The sequence below is a fragment of the Vicia villosa genome, unplaced genomic scaffold (assembly GCF_029867415.1).
Source record: "Vicia villosa cultivar HV-30 ecotype Madison, WI unplaced genomic scaffold, Vvil1.0 ctg.001989F_1_1, whole genome shotgun sequence".
In the NCBI taxonomy this organism is placed as follows: domain Eukaryota; kingdom Viridiplantae; phylum Streptophyta; class Magnoliopsida; order Fabales; family Fabaceae; genus Vicia; species Vicia villosa.
The window spans coordinates 262,823-279,562 of record NW_026705801.1 but is presented as its reverse complement, the minus strand read 5'-3'; the positions used below and the strand labels follow the sequence as shown (position 1 = coordinate 279,562).

The 16,740-nt window shown below is 25.6% G+C and overlaps 1 protein-coding gene across 1 annotated transcript; it reads right to left on the bottom strand.

The window, feature by feature from the left end:
• Nucleotides 1-3,093: 3,093 nt before the first annotated feature.
• Nucleotides 3,094-4,314, bottom strand: LOC131637391 (zingipain-2-like). Its single transcript, XM_058907980.1, has 2 exons — nucleotides 3,835-4,314; nucleotides 3,094-3,757 (listed from the first exon to the last, which is right to left on the bottom strand). The coding sequence occupies exons 1-2, from the start codon at nucleotides 4,250-4,252 to the stop codon at nucleotides 3,174-3,176; spliced, it is 1,002 nt and encodes a 333-aa protein (XP_058763963.1). The 5' UTR covers nucleotides 4,253-4,314; the 3' UTR covers nucleotides 3,094-3,173.
• Between the last annotated feature and the right edge of the window lie 12,426 nt (nucleotides 4,315-16,740).

Sequence of the window (16,740 nt, the reverse complement as noted above, 5' to 3'; positions counted from 1 at the left end):
CCGTGTTTTTGAGGAAGAAGATGAAGTTCATCTTCTGATTTTTTAAACTTGTTTTATTATATATTTAGTGGTTTGCGTTTAAATTAATGGATGTGTGTGACCACCCCAGTGGTAGCACGCTTACCTTTAAGTCCATTTCTTGTCAAGGGCGCGGGTTTGATCCCCCCTTTTGCTACTTTGTCATTTTATTCTTTCTTTTATGATTTCTCAACTAGTTTTGTTATATAATAGACTGGTTGCACCTTATGATTACGAAATGGCGCCTGACCCAATGGTTAAGGTTTTAAACTGTGAAGTGAAGGGCGTGGGTTTAACATTCACCCAGGCCAAAACAAAATTTTACTACTAGATTTATTTTTTTTATTTTATAACATTGAGAATTTATTTAAAATACCAAATTAACTTATTTTTAATTGATTTTTTGCACACTCCCTGTTTATGGGACATACTTTGTGAATATATTTTCAAAAGTAAAAAAAAAATTATTTTGATATGCTTTTAATTAATTCAAAAGATGGTATTTTAATACCTTTAAAAACAATTTTTTTCTTCAAATATTTTTTAGTAAACATTTGTCCATTGACTTGTATATATTTTGTGAACCAATTAGGGCTAGGTTAAAGTCAACCTTGAAGATACTAACATGTTCCCTTAGTTGATCCACCTAGGGTTTTGTTTATTCAACTTTGAAATGATTAGGTTTAGGTACACATAATCAAAACCCTAAAACCATAATCCATGATCCCTTGATTTTTTGATCACCAAGTGCAATACCATGTTAATATAACTTATTGCCATGATCTCCCATTGTTTATACACTTGTACATATACTTGTTGATTTACATCCTTGTACATTTATACTTTGGTTATGTTATTATCTTTGTATATACAGACATTGTTTACTAACCCCACGTGCATGAGATATTTATCCATCCATCACCAGGGCCGGCCCAAACCGGTTAGAGGCCCTGTTCTATTTTTAAAATAGGGCCTATAATAAAATAAAATATAAAAAATTTGAAAAAAAATAATATTTATATTGTAAATAGCATAAAAACTAAGAAAATTAAATAATTTATTTAAAATATATCATGCAAGTTCTTTTCATCTAATTAGCGATGGGAAGAAATAAAAAATTTATCGCTGAATTTATCGCTAATTAGACGAAAAAGGACTAACATGATACATTTTAAAGTCTTAAATAGTTAAAGGTCAATAGGGATATTTTTGAAGTTAAAGGTCAATAACATAATAAACTAATAAAAAGTTGTAAAATCTTATAAATAAAAATATTTTTAATTTAAACATTTATTATTTATTTAATTGTAATAAATTAATTTAAAATAATTATGAAGCCTCGAGGGGTGTTGCTTAAGATCATGGAGAAGGAAGCACATCCATTGAAGGTCACGAGTGGCAGCTACCAATGCACGATATTCAGCCTCCGCAAAAGAGCAGCTCACCGTTTCTTGTTTCCATGACACCAAGGATTGGCTAATGAAGAAACAATAACTAGAAATAGATCTTCGTGTATCAATACATCCTCCCATATCTGCATCACTGAAACCAAGGATCTGTAAATCAGATGATTTGGACATGAAGATACCGCGAACATGAGAACACTTTAAATATCTCATGACACGAAGAGCAACTTTATAATGCATCTCAGTAGGAGAACTCATGAATTGGCTTAACTACAGAGTAGCAAAAGCAATGTTTGGTCGTGTGGTCATGAGATATAACAATTTACAAACCAACCTTCTATATGCAGTAATATCAAAAAAAAGCTTAACCATTGTATTGAAGAAAATGAATAGAGACTTCTAAAGGAATGGATGATGGTTTACATCTTGTCAATCAAGCATCTTGAAGTAATTCAAGACAATCTTTTCGTTGACATAGTGTGATACCTTTAGGAGATCAAGCTACCTCAAGCCCTAAGAATAATTTAAGCTTACCAAGATCCTAGATGTGAAAGGATTGATGCAATGCTTTCTTCAAATCTACAAACACATTTAGGGAAGTTCCAGCCATGATAATGTTATCCATATAAACTACAATAGGTATGAATGATGTGGAATCTGATTTGGTAAATAGGGTATGGTCAGCATGAGCATGTGCGAAACCTTGGGCCTTAAGGAATGTAGTAAGCTTCTCAAACCATTGTTGACTAGCTTGTTTCAAACCATAAAGAGATTTGACTAGTTTGCATACTTGGCCAGGTTTAGGAACTGAATTACCTTGAGGATTCTTCATGTAGACAACTTCATGCAAGTCTCCATGAAGAAATGTGTTGTTAACATCCAATTGATACAAGTACCATCCATGTATAGCTTCCAATGCAAGCAATACCCGAACAATAGATAGCTTAGCAACACAGGAGAAAAAGTTTCAAAATAATCCAACCCTTCAGTTTGGTTTAAACCTTGATCTACAAGGTGAGCTCTAATACCATCTTAGTGTTCATGTAGCTCCATTAATGGAGAAGCCAAAAAGAAGAAGATGAACTGTAGAATAGATTGCATTGATTGATGAAAAAAAGTGGTTACAAGTAGTTTATATAGTGTATCAATTCTGTTACACTAACAAACTAACTACCATGCAACTATTATTGAGTGAGATGCAGTACATGCTACATATCATGCACATGCAACCTTCGTAATCTCATATTCTTCATCGGAAAATACTTACATAGACACAACCATAACACCTGTACATACACACAGCCAATCACATTTTTTTATTAATTAAAAATTAAAAATAAAATTGTTTCTCTCCTCTTTTATCTCAACCACCCCCATGATGCCAATTAAAAACGAAATTAAAATTTAAATAAATTAGTATTCTCTCTATTTTTATTGGTTGTGCCTAAAAATATGGATTTAGGTTCGTATTCATGCAAGTATTTCTCTTCTTCATCTATATATACTAATACCTTTTTGTTCAAAGTTGTCTTGAATACTAATGAAATGTATTCAAACTCTAAAGCATTATAATAATAAATATGTTTCTTTGATTTATATAAATAAGATTAATTTCATCACAACAGAAGCACAAATACGAAGAAGCCAAGAGCTTCAGAATAAGGAAAACTTGGACAAAACTACATCACTTATAGTTACTTATAGCAACGCAACAAGAACTGATAAAGTGAAATTCATTTGAAAGTATTACTATATAGTGGGATAAGAAGCATGTGCAGCAATGCCACATTGACCTTCAGGGTCACCATTTTCCCTCAACACCCTCATGTACCCTCCTTCACCCCAATCTTTACCCCATTGATTCTTAATCAACCAATACTTTGTTCCATCTTCCGTTACTCCATAACCAACTGCTGTAACTGCATGGTTGAAGGATGTTCCACATGTTCCGGAATATATGCCTTCCTTGTATGACTGAAATTCACTACCAACTTTGATTCCAACTGATACTGGTTGTTGTGCTATAGCTTGTAGTAGTTGTTGTTCATCATTAGCATGTACATCTACAAAACTAGTTATTTGAGCTGCGGTTGTCATCTGATCATTTTTTTGGCATGTTTGTTGAACTTCTTGGTATGGATAATCTGCTTCACTAGCGATACCATTGGTTTGTATTATAGATTGGAAGGCACTATCCATATAACCTCCACCACACCCATGGCTCTGTTGATCACAGTCAAGCAATTGTTGCTCCGACAATGAGATCAAGTTACCAGCTTTGATTTTCGTAATACCTTCTACAGCTGCCACAGCTGAAAATGCCCAGCAACATCCTACAACACATATTTAATAATATCAGAAGATGAAGATTAGTTCCTTAATATGAAAAAAAAATTTTTATGTAACTTACCACAATTGCCTTGGTTCTTAACATCAGTGACAGCTCCCTGTTCTCTCCAGTCTAAGTTGGTTGGAACATTATCATTAACATCGAACAGTATTGCATTTGACCCCAACTTAGAGGAAGAAAGTTGGTTTGGAATCTTAATTCCGGTATGTGAAGCAATAAACTCTTCACTAGTCAAATCAGAATATGGATTTAGGCCAAGCTTGTAACTCTTGTTACCAGCATTGTTAAATTTTTCTATGTATTCCAAATTCTCTTTGAATATTTGTAAGCGTTTCTCCATTTCAACACTATCTGTGTATGTGCGTCCGTGTTTGATCATCCATTGCTGATGTTTTTCGGCAACAGATGATTCATAGAGTGTGCGAGACATAGCACATGCCCACAAGATCATGATACAAACAATAATAAGAAACTTCATATTTGAGTAGCTAGATATTAAAGAGAATGTTTTGTGAAAAACTAGATATGAAGAAAAGTAACATTAGATATCACTATTTATAGAATTTAAAATCCAGTTTTCTAACGTAACAAGAAAGAAATTGCGTGAGTCAATAAAGGAAATTATAGTATAACAGACAAAAGAAGAGGAAATTTTGTTCTTGGCGAAAATCTGGGTATACATGAGTAATACGTTTGTTAGTTTAAGGTTGATTTGTAAACGTAAATATCACTTCCTCTTTGTATGATTCAGCCAATAAATATACTTCCCATATAATATAGAATCATTCAAATATGTGTTATTTATTAAAAATATAAATAATTTTTAGAGATTAAACAGAAGTTTTTATATTTTTTTCTTTTGCAAATTTAAAGATGCTGATTTCATACCATACAACGCCATTTAAAATACAGTATGTTATTATCTTTTAGTTTGCCATTTAAAATACATTATGTTATTATCTTTTAGTTCATAAATATAGGAGCCAATCAAACTGAAAGATTTTAAAATAAAAAATTCATTCTATTGACGGGTATGTTTGTTTTAGTTTTAAAAAAAAAATATTTTTTTTGTAATTTTATAAATAAATTTTATAATATCATTTTTTATTTTTTATAGTTATGTTTTTTAATTGAAAAATTAATTTTGATATTCTATAACATAAGTATAACTTATTGAAGATCATATTTAGTCGAAATTGTAAATTTATTTAAAAAGTTGTATTTCAAAAATAATTTAATTTTATGAAAAAATATTTGAAATAAATTTAAAATTAAGTAATTTTTAAAAAATTTGATATCCGAAAAACGTGTCAAAAAGATGATAAAATATTAAAATAACATTTTAAGAATAACTATTAAAATCAAATTTTCATTTGAAACATTATCAAATGTTTCTTTGTAAATAATTTAAAAAAACTTATGTAGTATTATAAAAATTATTTTTAAAAAAGCCAAAACAAGTGGGCCAAAAAATAGTAGATTAGAATTGCAATTAATTTTTGGGAATTTCTTTGTACACCTACCTCTTAACCTTCTAGGAGTTTCTGACGAAATTCTTGTTTTAACCCATGAATTCGGAGAAGCATCTCTGAACGCACCACATTTCATTTTGTTACGGGTGTTTTCAGAGATGCATCTGCGAAAAACCTTTTCTATGTATTCCAAATTCTCTTTGAATATTTATAAGCGTTTTTTCATTTCGACACTATCTATGTATGTGCATCCGTGTTTCACCATCCATTGCAGATGGTTTTCAACAACCGATAATTCATATAGTGTTCGAGACATGGTTGTGTAAGCACATGCCCACAAGATCATGGTACAAACAACAATAAGAAACTTCATGTTTTTTAGGTAGATACACTCTGACGAGAATGTTTTGTGAAAAAAGGATATCAAGCCCAGATTCGATCATGGACACGGGACACGAGGAACCTGCTAATATATAAAACATAGGACACAGACACGACTATTTATATTTTATATATTAATATAATAATGTAATGTATGAGCACAATTTATAAAAAGTTTAAAACGAAAAACAAATTTTATATATATATATATATATATATATATATATATATATATATATATATATATATATATATATATATATATATATACTTAGTACTTTAAATCAACAAAAAAAAGACATAAATCATAAATCCACAAAAACAAAATAATACAACTAGTCACTCCATATTGATAAAATCAGCCTCTAAACCGTGTAATAAAAAAAAAGAAAAAAAGAATCTGATTGTGTTATTTCTATTTTGGAGAAGTGAAATATGTAAGGTAAAAAAACCTATTTCAATATAAGAAACTTCATGGTACAAACAACAATAAGAAACTTCATGTTTTTTAGGTAGATACACTCTGAAGAGAATGTTTTGTGAAAAAACGATATCAAGCCCAGACTCGAACACGGACATAGGACACGAGGATGCTGCTAATATATAAAACATAGGACACAAACACGACTTATATATTAATATAATAATGTAATGTATGAGCACAATTTATAAAAAGTTTAAAACGAAAAACAAATTTTATATATATATATATATATATATATATATATATATATATATATATATATATATATATATATATATATATATATATATATATATATATATATATATATAAACTTAGTACTTTAAATCAACAAAAAAAAGACATAAATCCACCAAAACAAAATAATACAACTAGTCACTCCATATTGATAAAATCAGCCTCTAAATCGTGTAATAAGAAAAGAATAAAAAGAATCTGATTGTATTATTTTTATTTTGGAGAAGTGAAATATGAAAGGTAAAAAAACCTATTATTTTTTATAAATAAAAATCTAATAATTATTGAGTTGAGCTTTTTTTTTTTTAAATTAAATTAAATTTTTTAAAGTTAGGTGTGTCCTTTATTTAAAACAAAGTGTCGTATCCGTATCCGCTGCGATTAAATTATTTTTTTCGATGGACACTGCAAAATAATGTCAGATATATGTCATACGAGTATTTGTGTCCGATGCGGCGATACGACTTCTAAATAGCGTGTCGACGCTTCTAACTATTTATAGAATTTAAAATCTATAGTTTCTGCCGTAACCAAAAGGAAATTGCATGAGTCAGATAAAGAAATTTTGCTTAGTCTTAGCATGAGTAGTACGTTTGTTAGTTTAAGGTTGACTTGTAGACTTACTTAGTCTTTGCATGATTCAGAAAAATTAGAAGATTTAAAATAGGAACATTAATTCTATAAAGAATAAAAGTATAAGATTAAAATAGAAATATTTTTGTCCTGTTAACTCATATATATATATATATATATATATATATATATATATATATATATATATATATATATATATATATATATATATATAAGGAATGTATCATATAAAAATGTCATTTTTAAATGAGAATATGAGAATGAATCTGAATCATTAGATTTTAAAATAATGGACTTTCTTAGTGATTTTCTTCACTATAACCTAAAAACCTTTTGTTGAAATGTGCTGCTTTACACGTTTTTTCAAGAGACTTGTGTTGTTATAATATTTCAATATTTCACAGAATTTGTAGATCAATCTTAATCGTTTTCTTTTAATTTTAAAGATGTCCATTTAAATCATCAACATCAATTAAAATATATTATATTATTACCTTTTAGTCCATAAATATACGAGGGACTTAAACTAGTAGATTTTAAAATTGGAAGACTAATTTTATAAAAGAATAAACATATAAGATTAAAATTGTAATTTTTTTTATATTTGTAAAATGTTCCATAAAAATATATATAATGGAAGGGAAATTGCATGAATAAGATGGAAGGCAAAACGAGTAGAACTAGATTTTGAAAAATTTAGGAGGTTTAATTGTAATTTTGATTTCCATATTAATATTTTCTTTTAGTTTTGGTCTTCTATTTTAAATTCTAGATTTTAAGTTCCTTTATTTATTTTTTAAAATTTTAGTCCTCTTTCAATTTTGAGAGCTTTTTTTATATGACATGACACTCATTTGACTGAAGTGTCATTGCCAACTCAATATAAAATTATTTCAATTCATTTTTATTTAATATTTAAGCTAATATTTTTTTATATTCCAAATATTAATATAAAGAAAGATGAAGATGAAGATGAAGATTTGTTGAAGATGAAGATTACGTTTATGGTTTACTTGTGTTTTCTTGTAACATGTGTTGTATTGTGTAATGTGATGTATTGTTACTTGTGTTTGTTTCAATGAAATGAGATTTGGTGCATAATGTTATCTGTAATTTGTTTGTTTAACATTGATGTAACTTGTGAAGATAGGGTTACTGCATCTACGGCACAATTTGACAGAATTTTTGACATCATTTTGACAAAATTTTTACACTTTTTGATTGAATTTCGGACCACAATTGAACCTGTTTACATAAAATTCTCACTACTAGAAATACTCAAATTACCTGTGGAGTTACCTGCGGATTTTAACAAAATTTCTGCAAACGTGACCGATGCTCTAGCGAATCCGCAACTTTAAACTGTCAGAAACAAACAACCCAGGGTTAAAATGGAGTGAAGTAGGGGAGAAGAATAAATATTTACACTTTAATCTGAGTAACAAAACACGCAATAGAAAGTGAAACAACCCTAGTATTGAGATGCTCGAAATGGATGTGACATCGTCGACAATGAGGATTCACGACGGTGTAGAAGCGCTTGACGGTGATGATACACGAAGATGCAGGAGCATTCCACAAAGAGAAATCGCGATGGTGGATAGAAAGAGATTCAGCACGACAGTGAGAAGAGAGGAATAAAGTTTCAGAATGAAACACGATTAGGTTTTTCTTTCTCTTTTCTCTATGTCAATAATTTTTTATTTGAAACACGATTAGTTTTCAACCAAAATTTAATATTTAATATTTTTACAAGAGTTCAAATATAATTTCTTATAAAACATTAGAACAAATATTATATCTATAACATAAAGGTATATTTGATATAAGAGATTAAATTTAAAATATAAAAATGATATTAAAAGATAAATTAATAAATTTAAAATATAATTTTTTAGTGATTGATTATTTGGTATTATTATAAAAAAAATTGTTTTCAATTTTTCTATACATTTTTAAATTTTATTTTATAAAATTATCATACCATTTATTAAAATATAAATTGAAGAATTACATTAATTTAAAACACTAGCTTTTATTAAATTTAAAAAAAAAAATCTTAAAATCACTATTATTTTTAGAAAACATTTAAATATATTAAACTTTTAAAAAAAAACTTTTTAGTTTACCTAGTTCTCATCAAATTAATCTTTTTCCAATTTTTATAGTTTTTTAATTTTATTTTTTAAAAACTTCCATACCTATTATTTTTCCAATTAACTAACATACATTATAAAAATAATTAGTAACTTAGAAAAAATTAAAATTAAACTAAATAAAAAAACACCATAAACATAATTAATAAAATAGAAAAAATAATAATTAACTTTTTTTAATTTAAATAATGAAATATGTCAAATCCGCAGGTAATTTTGCAGGAAACTTTCCTGCGGAATTACCTGCGAATACTGTACTACAGTTTGGTGTTAACAAAAGTTGATATTCGCAGGAAGATCCGCAGGAAAGTTTCCTGTAAAATTACCTGCGGATTCTATATTATTGTTAGATATTTTGTTTAAAATATATATTCCGCAGTAAAATCCGCAGGTATTTCTGCGGAATTTGCTGTCAATACTGGATCCACAGGAAATTTATTTTATTTAATAAAATCCCAAGAAAATCCGCAGGTATACCTGCGGTAAAATTTCCGCAGGAAATTCCGCAAGTAATACGAGTATTTCTAGTAGTGTCTACACAGTTTTGGACCTATTTTCACAACAAAAATGAACCTGTTTCGCAATCCAAAATAGAAATAGCATAGCAGAATTAGGACGTGTATTCACAACAAAATTTTACATCTATTCTCAATATTTTTTTGACCTGTTTTCATCAAAATTTGAACATGTATTCTACTCGATTTTGGACATGTTTCACAACATTCTGCACCTGTATTCACATATTGCAGTTTTGAACCTGTTTGGCCTAGCAAATTTCGGAATAACACATAACAATTTGGCCAACACTTTTTCATTTTAGAATACCATTGTTTCACAATATTTTTCATTTCATTCATATGAAAGAAAATACATAACTAGTGGATGAACCAAAACAAGATAAACATAGGAACTAGAATGTATTCATTGATTACCTAAACTCAGTGTAGGGACCAAAATATGCAAAACATAGGAAACAAATAGTTTGACCAATAATTGCTTCAAAATTAAACTAGTTACTAGTCTTGGATTTATTTTGGTGCTTGTAACCCTCCTTCTATAACAGTCTATCCAACACCCTTTGCCTTCGTCTTTTTATTGCCACCTTTTGGAATTGCTTTCTCAACCGCCCTTTTCCATTTAATTGTTCGCTTATCATGTCTCTTCTTCCTGCATTTTTGACATTTCACTATTTGAAGAATTCTTAATAAAATGTTTGTGTTTCTAGACTCATCATTTTCCTTGTTACGGTTCTTCTTTGGGAGACCAATAGCTGACCTTATGACCGGAGGTTTGATTGGTTAAGTTCCTTTAATTAGCCATAGTTGTAGATGATTTGTTGGCATAATGATATGACTATAAAACACCCTACAAATTGGACAAAATAGTAACGAACAAAATCACCCTACTACTTTTTTATTGTCCAATCAAAATCAAGGCTTTTGCCAAGTGTCAATTGCAATGTTTAGAATTAAAATTCTCCTTCCCTCTTTAAAGCATAACACATTCTCTTTCTTTCACTTCTCTCTCTTTCTACACTCATTCCTTCTTCATTAAAATTTCAATTTTCTCTCACATTTCTTTTTTCCACACTTTTTCATTTTCATTTTAATTTTTTCTCTATTTATTTATTATCACTACCAACATTAATAATCTATTTTTTTATTTAAATAAAATTAAAAATTTATTTATCTCACGGATCACTGTCAACACAATATCTATTTTATTTTAATCAACCATTGTCATAGTATGAGAGATAAAATCTTTATTTTTAAATATTTATTTTTTAAATGCGCTGTCTTAGATATACCTTAGACATTTTATAAAAGAATAACAACATAAGTTTAAAATTGTTATAAAAGATTAATTGTTATAAAAGAATAACAACATAAGTTTAAAATTGCAATTTTTTTAATCTGTAAAAAGTTTCATTGATTTTTTTAAATTGATGTTGTTTCTAACATAACTAGTAATGGACCCGTGCGTTCGCACGGGTCACGTAAAGTCGAAATAAATATTAAATAAATGTTATATAGTTATAGCAAAAAAAATGTATATTAATTAATACGAAGTCATACAAATATTAATTTAATTTATCAAGTTATTAGTAGTTGTTAGGAGTATATAGATTTGGTAATTGCTATCAAACTAAATATATGGTGGAAAAATAGGTTTGGTAATTGTTAATTTAATTTTACAATTTATCTTAATAAATATTATAAGATAAAATATATTACACACCAAAAAAATATATTGGTTTAATAATATGATTAAATTTAATAAATTGAACGTATGATCTCTAATATCCGTTAAAAAACACATATGTTATAGTAATTGAGAAGTCATTAAACCCATGATCTCTAATATTGTTCAATTTAAGTCAATATTTTGTCGGCCCGTCAAAAAAACAGGTTCGGCTCGTCGGGCATGCCTATAATTTTTAAATTCTTATGTATTGTAAATTTATGGATACTATTGATATTAAATGATTTTATCAATAGAAAATAAATTTAAAGACAGTTAAGTTTTATAAGAAATCTGTGACAAATCTTGAACAAATAACAATTGTTGAAAAACTTAAAAGAAACTTTTTTTTTTTGAAAAATGGAACGTGATAAGTAAAATATTTATAACTTAATTCCGTTTATACAAATAATTGTACGAACATTTAACTTTTTTCTGTTTATAAAAATATTTGTAATTTATTCCCGTTTAACAAAAATAATTGTATTAGCAGTTAACTTATTTCCATTTCTAAAATTATTTAAAACTTGATACCATTTATAAAAATAATTGTATCAACAGAAAACTTTTTCCTCTTTATAAAAATATTTATAATTTATTTTCGTAAAATTGATCCGGTATATACAATTGAATTAATTAATTAATATTTTAAATGTATCCCGTAAAATTCAGTATGAGTATTATTGATTAAATAATAATAAAAAGTGTAGTATAAGTCTCGAAATGATATATAAAAAAAGTATATTTATTTATGAAATGACAATTAAAAAGAATTTAAAAAATATTTATTGATACTAAAAAAGTGTATTAAGCAGTTGTGAAATTATCGATCTATATTTTTTAAATAATTTTGTAACTTGGCATAATCCAATTAATTATTACTTGTCAACGTAATAATTAATTGGATTATGCCAATTTATTAATTAAGCATAATGATTGATTTTAGATATTGCAAAACTTTGTCATCGAAAAAAGTGTAGCATCCAAAAAATAATGATTCTTTTTAATTTTGTCAAATATTAAAGATATAGGCGTGTTAATATGAGTTAATGATGAAAAAGATAATTGAAGACATGCAAATTGGATTAAAATATTAGTTTAAATTGGGATATGAAATTAATTTTGGTAGACATAAATTTTTTTATTATGATAGTAGTTATTAATATTATAATAGTAGATGAATAATTTCATAAAAAGCAGTAATAATTGCAAATACGTGCGTTCGCACGGGTCACGTTAATTCGATATAAATAATAAATAAATATATAACGATGGTTAATAAATATATATAAAAGATATGCACATTAAAAAGAAAAAAATATTTGAAATTATAATTAATATGAATAAATATTAATTTAATTAGAAATATATACTATAGTAGAAAAAATAAATAAAATAATTAAGTAGTCATTTATCTTGCGTTCACATGCATCATACAATATCGTCATAAAGTATATGATATTTGTTCATATAAAAAAAAGAGAAATAAGATAAATGATATTTAATAGTTTGAATTGATTTTAAGAAGTGGTAAAAAAAATGTTCTAAGTCAAAAACAAATTTGAAAAACTAAAATAAAATAGAATTAATTAATTAATATTTTAAATGTATACCGTAAAATTAAATGACAGTGTTATAATATATTGAATAAGATTTATAATTGATATATTAAATTATTGTTTTAAATATAAAGAAGAATAATAAATTTGTGTGTTTCATAAGAAATTTTTTTGTCACTCTTTTTTTGTATTAACAAATATTTGTATCATATTTTAGTATAAATGCTAACATTTTAATATAAAAAATACTAATATTTTAATATAAAAATGCTAACATTTTTTCAAGTCAATTTTATTTTTCGTTATATCATGTCATAATATCATATATTATTTTTATCAAATATATGATATTTTTGTTTTAAAAAAATTACATGTCATTGATTGAATTAATTTTTATAGAAAAAAGGGTCAATACTAACTCTCTGTTTGTACGATATATTTGATATTTTTATGGATATTAAAGGAATAAATTAAAATAAAAATTAATATCAACTATTTTTTTATGGATATTAAAATAATGAATATAAATTAAAATTAATGTCAACCCTATAATAGTGTTTGTTTAGGTGCATGTTTAGGTAATGAAGGCATTGGAAATATGAGAATATGTTTGTATGTATTTAATTTTTAATTTTTAATTCTATATAAAATATTTTTTGTACGTTTATTTTTAATTATTTCATACTTTTCAGATTCCTCCATTTGGGTTTGAATTATGTCAAGATACTAATTATTTTATTTGTATTGTATGGAAGGTAGAGAGTTATATTTATTGATATTATAATTGAATTCTACTTTTTTTTTTATGATTAATTAAGCATAATGATTGCTTTTAGATATTGAAAAACTTTGTCATCGAAAAATGTGTAGCATCCAAAAAATAATGATTCTTTTTAATATTGTCAAATACTAAAGATATAGGCGTGTTAATATGAGTTAATGATGAAAAAGATAATTGAAGACATGTAAATCCAATTAAAATATTAGTTTAAACTTGGAAATGAAATTAATTTTGGTAGAAATGATTTTTTTTTATTATGATAGTAGTTATTATAATAGTAGATGAATAATTTCTTAAAAAACAGTAATAATTGCAAATACTAAAAAAACTGATTAATTATTATCACCTAAAACTGCATATTCCCAATGACATTTTCTTAAAATTTTCTATAAAATAAATTTAGTCTTGTTGATACAACTAATAATTACCTACAATTACCTATAAAATGAATTATTACCACCTAAACTCAATTACAACTAATTAAAAAAGACGATTAATTATTATCACCTACAGCTAATACCTACCTCTATTGGGTCATTTAATTTTTCAGCATGTGGATGAATGTATATAAGATCAATCTATTCTTTTGTCTAACAGATTCAGTTTAATCAATATAACTTCAAATAAAAAATATTAAAAGACAACATTGATTATGATAAAAAATAAATAAAATAATTAAATGATTATATTAAACAATAAAACTTTCCTTATAAAATTGATATGATTTCAGATGAATTGTTCCATATATTATTAAGGGTTTAATATTAAGCATTGCATTTGGTGTGAGTCATGCGTGATTAGAATAAAAGTTAATAATAGTGGTAATTATATTGAAGGGCCTGAATTGATTTATTACAGCAATCAATTAATAGATTTATTATAAATGCTCTCATTTTTTGTGAGTATCATAGGTTATTATAATAGTAAATGTCATAGTTAAAAATAAATATATTTTCTTTCCTTAAATAAATATTATAATTACAATTATTAAAACTTAAGATTTTAATTTGCATATATATATATATATATATATATATATATATATATATATATATATATATATATATATATATATATATATATATATATAGTATTAAGTTTTTATGTCAAATTACAAATATTGTTTTATAATATATTAGTTATTATTATTATTGATGATCGATTTGATTATACCCTTCCTATCACAATATATAATAAATAAAATAAAGATAATAATAATTTGAAGCGTTGTGAATGTTTCCAAGAGAATAATTGCAAAATAACATTGAAATTGGTTTATGCACATGAAACGTGATGGAGAGCTGCCAAAAATGCATTGGAAGTGGAATAGTTCAACATAATTTTTTTTTACTAATAATTTTTTCACGTGAATAACAATGAGTGTATAATTGTAATTGGCCTCATTAAATGTGATATTTCAAACTTCTCAATTATTAATAGTTATTGTATTTTATTATTACTAAAAAAGGAAAAATAATTAAAATCTAACTCATCCCATTTGAATAATCACCTGAAAGAACATAAAAAAAAATGACAAAAGCATCCAAATATTTCACTTGAAAAAAGAATGAATGTGATATTATTATTTTTAAGGAGATGAAGATAAATAAATATCAATAATAATCACGCATACACTTTTAGAATAGTGTAAATCATTATTGAGAAATCTCATTCTATTTGATACAAATTAAATAATTTATTCTCACAGTAATTATAAAAAAATGACTATAAAGTATTTTAAAAATAAATAAATAAATAATTATTAAATAATTTAGATATAATATGGTTGAACATAAATATGCATTTAGTTTGATTTATTTTTTATTTGTATTCACAAATATAACTCAATTAAGATTAAAAATATAATATTTCTTTAACTATAAATTAGCGATATTTATAACTCAATTATCATTAAAAATATAATATTTCTTTACCTATAAATTAGTCATCTTTATAATTATACATTAATATTATAATCATTTATTTATTCTCATAAATTTGGATTTAGATTGAATTATTTTCTTATTTGTGTTCACAAATATATTTTTAACAAATAGAAAAACAACCGTAGTTGGAGAGATTAGAGAATAATAATGACCGGTTGAATCAATTTTGTCAATTTGAATTTTTAGATTGTCACTGCATTGTTTAATATAGTGGTTGTCTATTCAACTCTCATTAAAGTTGTAATGATGCATGTTGCTTGGAATACGTAAGAGTTTTTTGAGTGCAACATTGTTTACTCTGTAAACCGTGTAATTTTATGGAAATAATGGAAAGAATCAATTAAAATTGGATGTATTAATTGTGTTGTTTTTAATAATGATTATGTATTAGTTAGGATAATAATGTATTTTTTTGGTGGTAATTACTTTTTATATATTAAAGTAGAAAATTAAATGATATTTATTGGAAAGAGAAAGGGAATAACAATTTATTATAATTAATAATTAATTCACATTTATTGGAAAAAGAATAAGTGTTTAAAAAAAAGGAAATATAAGAATCGCTCATTAAGATTAACAAATTTATATTATCATTTAAAATTTATGTATTCACCAATCATAATTATTTCATTGAATTTTGTTAATAATAAAAAATTGCATATTATAGAATGTATTGACTGTATTGACAAATTATGCTTACAAAGTAAATCTTAATCATGTCTTTAAATAAATAATATTGCAGAGAAAAATAAATAATCATATTAAAAAATAATAAAACTTATGTTTTTTTTTTCATGTGAAAAGTTAAACAGATGCAATCAAAAAATAATGGAAAAAAAAATTACTTTCATGTGAAGAGTAGTAAATTTATTTTTTCATGTGAAGAGCAGTAAGTTTATTTTTTCCATTATTAAACTTCTACAATACACTTAATTATCATCAAATGATATATCTATTTTTGTTCATTGTGCTAATAAATAAATATGCATTATTTACAAACGAATAATAATGTTGGAATGAATTTTAAAAATGACAACTAAAAATACAATTTTTTTCTCCAAAACAATTAAAATGAAGTGTACAATTAAGTTATTCTAAAAAAACCTCTTTCATGA